This window comes from Lynx rufus, unplaced genomic scaffold, assembly GCF_022079265.1.
Source record: "Lynx rufus isolate CCGP_SWC_20201006 ecotype Redwood Valley unplaced genomic scaffold, mLynRuf1.p SCAF_24, whole genome shotgun sequence".
NCBI lineage: Eukaryota > Metazoa > Chordata > Mammalia > Carnivora > Felidae > Lynx > Lynx rufus.
In genome coordinates, this window is record NW_025814839.1 from 17252066 (window position 1) to 17260818 (window position 8753).

General features: G+C 52.3%; 1 protein-coding gene across 1 annotated transcript; it reads right to left on the reverse strand.

Moving 5' to 3' along the window:
• Positions 1–5470: 5470 nt before the first annotated feature.
• Positions 5471–8317, reverse strand: MTFP1 (mitochondrial fission process 1). The gene is made up of 4 exons (XM_047088272.1): positions 8110–8317; positions 7234–7361; positions 6699–6931; positions 5471–5668 (listed from the first exon to the last, which is right to left on the reverse strand). The coding sequence occupies exons 1-4, from the start codon at positions 8174–8176 to the stop codon at positions 5596–5598; spliced, it is 501 nt and encodes a 166-aa protein (XP_046944228.1). The 5' UTR covers positions 8177–8317; the 3' UTR covers positions 5471–5595.
• Positions 8318–8753: the final 436 nt, after the last annotated feature.

Consider the following 8753-nt stretch of genomic DNA (forward strand, 5'->3'; position numbering starts at 1 on the left):
AAAAAGGACAGAATGGCTGAAATGAAGATTTAGGGGAAGGGGCAAGGGTGGGGTCATCCATACTATGTAGGGATCTAAGTAAGAGTCCCCACAAGGAGTCTGGACTCTGTTCTGAACATTTTAAGAATGTTGGCTAGATAGAAAAGCCAGGGGCGGGGGTGGGGGGGGGGGTGGGGAGATAAGCCAGAGGCTGCTACCCTCATCCAAGCCTGGAGGGGACAGATAGGACACGTGGTGGCAGAGGATTGGGGCAGAAACTATATGAGTGAATGGGAACACCCAGGGAAGAGCGAGAAGGGCCTGAGCCAGAGCATCAGGTGCTGGGGTAGCAGCCAGAGGAAAGCTGGAGTGAAGGCTCCAGAGGAGCAAGGGTTGCAGCCGAGGCCACCTTCCCTTCTCCCCACCTGGCTTTTTTGGGAGAAGGAGCAGACCAGGGATGAGTCTTACCTATGACCTTACAGGCTGTGAGGCCTCTGCCAGGTCACTTGCCCTCTCTGATCCTAGATGTGGGTCTATACAGGGGGATGATCGTGCTATGACCCACCTCCTGGGTTGGCAGGAGGGCCAGAGCAGTAGTGTGCTGGTAAATGTTTCATTTACTGGCTCCCCAGGCAAGAGGACCCTGATTTGTTGATCTTCATGGTATAAACAGTGCCATCAAGGAGCACCTGGGTGGCTCAGTCAGTTAAGCGTCCAACTTCAGGTCAAGTCATGATCTCATGGTTTGTGAGTTTGAGCCCTGCATCAGGCTCTGTGCTGATAGTTCAGAGCCTGAAGACGGCTTCAGATTCTGTCTCCTCCCCTGTTCCTGCTCTCTCTCAAAAATAAATAAACATTAAAAAAAAAATTTAATAGTCCCATTGTGACCTATTTCAAGCTACCCAAGAGAAGTTACTGAACACAGAGTTGTAGAAGCAACATGCTAATACTCTAATAGAGTATAGCCACCAAACAGATAACAAGAAATATAAATAACCTCAAGAGCGTAGATAATAATAAAGTCTAGTAAAATCACCAAGAAGCAACATGTTTTGAGTGTTACTACCTGTTCTTTTTTGGTTGAGTGTGTGTGTGTGTGTGTGGTTTTTTGAGATATAATTGACATTATATTAGTTTTGGGTGTAGATGATTTGCAATTTGGATATATTGCAAAATGATTACAATCGTCTAGTGAACATCCATTACCACACATAGCTACAAATTTTTCTTCGTGATGATAACTTTTCAGTACCTTTGTTTTTAATGTAACACATTTTTGTAAAGTTTTACTTATTTAAGTAATCTCTGCACCCTACATGGGGCTTGAATCCATGACCGCAAGATCAAGAGCTGCACTGAGCCAACCAGGTGCCCCAATATATCACATTTATGTATTTATTTATTTGGGGGGAGAAAATCAAGGGCACAAGTAATCAAGGGCAAAGAGAGAGAGAGAGAGAGAGAGAGAGAGAGAGAGAAGCGGGGCTCATGTTCATCTGAGCAGGGTTCAAGCTCACCCGATGAGGGGTTTGTGCTCACCCGAAGCAGGGCTCGAACTCAGGAACCATGCGATCCTGACCTGAGCCAAAGTCAGATACTTAACCAGCTGAGCCACCCACGTGCCCCAATATAATGCATTTAAATCTAAGTTTATATCCTTCTTTTTTTCACCTTATTTAATTTTTTTTTCCAGCTCTTCCCTAATTTCTTGGCTTGGGCCTCCCCATTGGAACTGGGTGGGTCCAGAGGCACAGCAGTGGCCCCTTGCCACTCTGCTGTGGCCAGACCCGGGCCAGAGACTCTTCCGGTTATTACAGCAACCAGGCCCTTGACACTCTGACACACTGCAGGCATCTTGCACCAGCCTCTCCCCCTCATTTAATTTTTAATAATGGCTCTGTTTAAAATGATTCCTAAAAAGGTAACAATATCAGCTCTGGCCCCTATGAACAGCACTAGCACACCACTCATTGGCCCACAGCAAGAGGATGTGCAAAGTAAGCCTCCAGATGGGCCCGGGTCTCAGGCATCCAGGAGAGGCCCAACCTCTACCTAGGGGGCTGCTGGGCAAATATTAGAGGAGACAAGGAGAAGCACCCTAGTCTCAGTGTCCCCAGGTAGGCCACAGGTTTGCCCACCACCCCACCACTCCTGCCCAGGTTCACATTTGGCAGGCACAAGACCTGCTTATTCCCAGGGGCATCGCCTCACAGAAGACCCAACACTAGCTCCTGCTTTGGGGGGCCTTATTTCCCCAAACTGCCTCAGGAAAATCATAAGTGGTAGAGTCATTGGTGAACATCTCTTTATTGGAAAACTTCGGTAGGGGTTGGGGGCTCCTTAGACCCCGCTGCTTAGGCCTGCAGCTGGACGTGTCTGCAAGGCTCTGTGCCCTGAGCCAGCAGCAGTGTGTGAAGATGCAGAAGCCCATGCCTAGTATAGACATCAACACCACCATGAGCAGAGTCCCTGACATCTGCATCAGCAACAGCATCAGCAAGCTGGGGAGACTCCCTGGTGTAAGAGGCAGAGGTTGATCAGGGCCTGGAGAGGCAGTAAGTACACCAGCAAGGGCTGGAAAGGGGCTGGGCAACAGCTTCCACCCCCCAGACCGTGTTGTTGACTTGGAGAGAACAGGTGTACTGGGCTAAGTGGTGCCTATGTGACCTCAAGCTCAGTTTCCTCATCTCTAAAATGGGGCTGGTCATTTACCACGTCTACTGCATAGGATTATTGGGAGAATCAAATGAGGTCATCACAGAAAAATGGAAGCTGCCAGGCAACAAAGGGTAGCACTTATTAATATATAGGGGGTGGCAGTTACCCTTCTTCAGGGTGAGGAGGCTCAGAGGGGTGAGTGGCTTCCACAGTGATGGGGTGAGCGAGCTTAAAGCTAACTTGTCTGAGATACTCTGGCAGGCCATGAATGAGGGCCAAGTGGGGGAAGGGGGAAGGAAGAAGCCAGAACCAGGTTCTATTGGGATTGCCAAGGGTCCCCGAACCTGGGGCCCCAGTGTCTTCCACTGTGAAGGGGACCCTGAAAAGGGCCCAAACTCTGGAAAGGGACTCCCTCGCTCACCTCTGGGCTCCCTGGAGTCAGAAGCCTAACTCAACTAAAAGGACCATGTCATCTGGTGGGAAGCCTCCTCAGTGGCCTTGCCAGAGGCTGGAAGATAAAGATATCCCACCAGAAGGCTTTAAGCCATCCACCCACCCAACCTCTACACACCTCTAACCTTCTGACCTAGTATCTGCCCACTGGTGCCGAAAGTTGAGAGAAAATGAAGCGATTTATCTCAAAGCAAGAACAGAACATGTTTACACCATGATGTCAGTGACTAAGAGCCTTCTCTCAGTAAGGCACTTACCAAGATTGTATGAATGGAGTTGAATGAGTCCCTAGGCATCTGTTTAATAAAGATGAGACCAGAAGCTCAAAAGTGGCAGACCAAGCTTAATGCCCTCATTTTATACTTGGGGAAATTGAGGCTCAGAGAGGGAAGGGATTTGCCCAAGATTACACATAGAAGGGGGCTCAGGGGGCTCTCCAGAGGCCAGATCCCTCTTTGATTCTCCTGATCAACAGACAACTTGAGTGGGTCTCATAGTTTGGAAGGGCCAGGGTCAGCTTCCTCAAAGGTCTTCAGAAGCACGACAGTACCTTCCATAGGCCCATCCCCCCACTGCTATGAGTGCCTCAGAGCCTACCCCTAACCCCTACCTACAAAACCAAGAGATTCCAACCTGCCAAGGCTCTTTGATGGGGTGACCAGGGGCAGGTAACCACACAACAGGTGCACACTCTCAGAAAGAGCTGAGGGGCAATACAGAAGGGGCATCGGGGCTGGTTATGAAGAATGTTCAAGGTTGACTAAGAGGAAAAGTATTTCCAGCTGAGGAAGAATGTGGGGTGGGATAAGAGAGGCTAGGAGGCAGGTGATAGGGAAGAACACAAGGCTGGGGCAGGTCCAAGAGCTGTGCCCCAAAACACAGAGGTCTGACTCTGGCCAGCAGCTCCCAGTTTTAGGGGGAACTCAGAGGGTGGAAGGTTAGAGACTAACTGAGCAGGGAACTGGTGGTAGAACCCAGATGTCATAGGGATGCAGGTGTGAACCTGGTGGGGGGTACAGGGGGATGCAGGACTGGAGAGGGACATAGAAGGGGGCAGAGAAAGGGCTGGAGAATTGCGGGGGCTCAGAGCATTTAAGGGAGCCGGAGGGAGCAGCAGGAGACTGAGCAGAGGTCAGGGAGGGCCTGAGAAAGGAACCCAGCTGCTGTGGGATGAGAAGGGCAGCAGAGAAAGGCTCACTGTCAGAGACCCCCAGACATCAGACTCACCCTGCAGCTGCAGACACCCCCAGAGCATGAGCCACAACTGGAGCCCCCATCTTGTCTCACTAGCCGTCCTGCCCAGTCCCTTGTCTCCTATAAGTCCCCATCCAGGTGCAGGGGGTCTCTCTGGGGTGGGGTTAGCCCCCCCAGTCTGTACCTGGGCAGCAAGGGGCATGGCCAGGGTCTCGGCTGGAACCGATTTGTGGCTTGGAGCAGTGCTGAGTGACAGAGACCTAGGCCTGTTTCTGCTCCACATCCAAAACCCCATTCCCCACCTCTCTACCCCTCCAAGTTGTTAACAGCCAAAAAAGGGGCTGGCCCAGAATCAAGGAGGAATGTCTCCCTTCCTACAGTGCTCCCAGGGACAGCCCCTGCGCCCTACTACCGGGTCACTCTTTTTTTCTCCAAGACTCCTGAGTCTTCTGTGATACTCATATGGGGGCTGTCTTCACCTCAGGCACCTTCAGGTTCAGGTGGTTCCTGCCCAACAGGCTCCCCTTCCAGAAGTATTGGTGCTTTAGGCTTGCAAAGAGATCAATGCCCAAAGGAGGCTGACAGCACCAAGGGTGGGATCCCAGGCATCTGCAGGGGAGCACTGGTGGGTGGGGAGGTACAGACAGGCCCAGTACTGGCTATTGCAAGCAATGCATAGCCAAAGTTGGCCTCCACCTCTGAGGGCCCCCAGGCTTGCTCCCCACCACCACACCCCTGCTCATCCCCAAGAGGAAAGGAGAAGAGAACTCAACTTTTTGAGGATTTATTGGGCCGGGGGCTGTCCTGTCTTCCAGGCAGGTCCGAGCAGCTCCTGCACCAGGGATGGGCTGGCCGGAGAATCAGTCCTGAGGGTGCCCGCCACTGCACTGCTACATTTCTCCGTGTGTCTGCTGCTCCTCCGTCCAGCCATACTGCCATGGGGCCAAGCCACTGGGACTCCTGGGTCCCCAGCTTGCCAAGTGATCTTGGCTGTATTCCTGGCCCTATCTGGGCCTCAGTCTGCTTATCCTCCATGGGAGGATGTTACTTCCTTGTCAAAAGACAGGTCCACTCCCACTCAGTATCACGGATTCCATGGAAGCAAATAGGGTTCAGGTGTCCCCTTTCTGTGAGTTACTGCAGCTGCTGCTCCTTGAGGCCTTTGTCTCTCACTTTCCATTGGGCTCAAATATACTCAGACGCCAGGGCTTCAGACCCCAGAAAGCCAGGCATCCACATCCCCTGGCAAGAGGAGGAAGTTGGACCAGAGCAGGGAGTAGGCCAACTCACAGACCAGGTACCAGGGCGGGATCAGGAGGAGCTGGGCTTCTCCACTGAAGGGTAGAGCTTGCGCAGGCTGGAGTCCAGGAGGAAGTCCACTGATCTGTGGAACAGTGGACAGTGATGAACAAGTGACCAATGGGTGCTAGTGGGGGAATGGGAGGCAGGAGGTCAGGGCCAGTGAAGGGATTCCTAGATGCAGGACACAGTGCCATTTCTCTATTCAGTTGGGGAAACTGAGGCACAGAGAGGTTAAAAGGCTCACCCTTGGGCCTTTGGGTCAGCTATGTTCCCTCGGAAAAAGACTGCTCCTCCCACTCTATGTTGATCTAGGTTGGCCCATCTTTGGTTCTGTGAGCAGGCACATGACCCACGCCTGGCCAATCAGAAAAGGGAAACTGGCTCAGGACTAGGCACTCAGTCCAGAATAGACCAATGACAGCTTTCCTTGGGACTTACTTACTTACTTACTTACTTACTTTATTTATTTATTTATTTATTTATTTATTTATTTATTTACTTATTTATTTATGGTCGACTATAAGAAGCTTCCTATGGGTCTTGCTAAGCTGGTAGGATGGAAGCTGGGAACTGCTGGAAGCCATCTCTGCTCCCCTGCAGAGAATATGAGTGAAGCCAATAGGGGGTGGTGTCAGAAGACAGACAGCAGGATGGGGAGACCAAGACCCCTAATGACATCATTTGGGTGCCTAGATCCAGCCATGCCTGAAAGCAGCATAACTCTGGACTTTTCAGTTTCATGAAGCAATTAATTCTTATTTTACTTAGCCCAGTTTCAGGTGGGCTCCTGTCACCAAAGTCTTCCCAAACCCATCCCCTCCAATGCGCACCTGTTCCTGCCTGCCTCCGGTTGTTTTGTAACACTGGGTTTTCTTTCTAGAACTTACTGGTCCTGTGTCCCATACCCTCAAGGCATCCTCCTTATGTTTACTGCCAAAGTACCTGCCAGGATCATATGACGAGGACACAGACTGTCCTTTCTACCTGAGGAGTCCTGAGTGCCAGCCCTGCCTCTGCTGCTACTGTTGTGTGCGAAGTGGGGACACCATGTCTCTCAGAGCTTATCTCCACCTGTAGAGTGGATGATCCCTGAGGCTAGAAGGGGCACTCACCTGTCAATGGGGTGGATGATGACAGGGATGACCAGAAGCCCCAGTGCAGTGGTAGTCCACTTGCGGATGGACAGAGGCCAGCGGGTGGCAGTGCCCAGGATGTAGAGAGAGGCAGCACACACACGGTTGATAGTGAAGCCTGGGATGGCCACAGAAGCCAGAGCCTGCCACACGAAAGTGTCCACCACAGCCACAGTCACCCTGGTGCTGCGGCCTGCTTCAGGGCTTCGTACCTGGTAGGGACAAGAGATACTTCATCCAGCAGGGCAGAGGTGGGAAACACTGTGGACAAGGGGCATGAGGTTGGACCAGGGGAGGGAAGTGGTCGGTTGGGGGTGTCGGGTTCTGGACTGTACCAATTCAGGGCTGGCGGCAGGATGTAGCACCCTACAAACAGGATGGGGGTATGGACTGCACCAGGCAAGGTTGTAGGGGTTGGACTGTCCCACAAGGGATTTTACCACATGCAAGGCTGGGGACTAAATCACAAGGGAGTGGACTAGGGTCGGGGGTTGAGAGGCAGGCTAACACTCACATCTCCTGCCTTCTTGCCCTTGTCAATGGCATCCGCCAGCACGTAGGAGCTGGATACACCATAGCTCAACCACACCACAGCTGCTGGCACCAGGGAGCGAAATGCCTCTCCCACCTCATTGGCATAGCCTGTTGGAGAGAAGACATTTAATTCCAGGGGTAGGAGTGGGTATGGTTTGCTCCACAAGGGGGGCACTAGTCCTAATTCCCAGCCTGCTAAGGAGGAGCTGGGTGACCTTAGGTAAGTGATTTTACTTCTCGGAGCTTTGGATTCCCAGTCTATAAAGAGGCATCCATGAAACCCACCTCCATTCTAGGGCCATTGTGGGAGCGCTGAGTACAGTCACCATTGTCATCACTCACTTGCCTTCCCAGTCTGGGTTCTAGAAGCATGAGCACTAATGGAGAGACTAAGAGCAAGTTCCCTGATGAGGTACTCACCATGTGCCAGGCCTTTCCTGTGCCTTATCTCTTTCTACCCTTACAACTACCACCCCATGAGAGAGACGCTGCGTTCGTTCCTTTATGCTGAGAAAACCGAGAGTCAAACTGAATCGGTATGAGGCCCCATAATCTGACTCTACAGCCAGTAACCCCCCCCCCCCCCGCCCGCCGTTCCTCCTAGCCCGTTTGGAGCTTACACCTGGGAGACTGATCTGTACAGACAGACCCCGAGGGCAGGGGTGGGCCGACCTGAGCTGTGTGACTCTGGGCAAGTCCCTAGCCCTCTCTGAGCCCAGTCTCTGGCCCGGGCAGAATGAGAACTAAGATCCTTCCACCTTCTCCAGGCCCCTGACCAGCGTCTGGCGACCCCTACCTCTCCAGCCACATGGTGAGGGGTCGCCGAGCCCCTCGCGCACCCCCGGCCCCCTCTCACCTAGGTACCGCACCCACGTGTCTCGGAAAATGTCGCGCTCAGCACCCCGCGGGGGCGGCTCGGACATGGCGCTTCCACCTCCGCACCAGCCACTGCAGCCGGTCCTGCGCCGATACCACTTCAGCTTCCACTACCGCTCCAATCTGCCGCGGCAGGACCGGGTGAAGGTCCGGGACTGAAGGACAGGTCGCGCTGTCCCCGCCAGCAGGGAGCGTCTGCAAATTACCCCGCGCACTGAAGCCCCTCTCCCAGGCTTGGGCTTTACAGATTAATTTTCTTCACGTTTTTTCTGGGTTTGAGCGGTTGGCGCAGTCCTTTCCCACGACTGACTGACTGTAGTTTTGGAGCCTAAGAGAAGGGGGTTCAAATGCGGGAAGCTACACTTCCTAATTACACTTCATAGCTGTGTGACCTCAGGCAATAGGCTGTACTTCGCTAAGCCTCATTTTATTAATGTATTAATGTATTAAATGCGGAACACAATGTTCACTCCTCGGACAGTTGCAAGGATTATTTTTAGGTAACCATTTGTTAAGTTTACTGATCAGACCATTGACTAAAGACTCTAGACAGATTACTTTCTTAAAGCCTCCCACCAACCTGGGACCCCCATTTTACAGATGAGGAAATAGAGGCCCAAAAAA

Excerpts from the sequence above, each read along its gene's own strand:
- MTFP1 (XM_047088272.1), bottom strand. The coding sequence starts at position 8,176 with ATGTCCGAGCCGCCCCCGCGGGGTGCTGAGCGCGACATTTTCCGAGAC. Across the intron at positions 6,932-7,233 it reads AGGGCAAGAAGGCAGGAGAT|GTACGAAGCCCTGAAGCAGG; the intron begins GTGAGTGTTAGC and ends TGTCCCTACCAG. Across the intron at positions 5,669-6,698 it reads ATCATCCACCCCATTGACAG|ATCAGTGGACTTCCTCCTGG; the intron begins GTGAGTGCCCCT and ends ACTGTTCCACAG.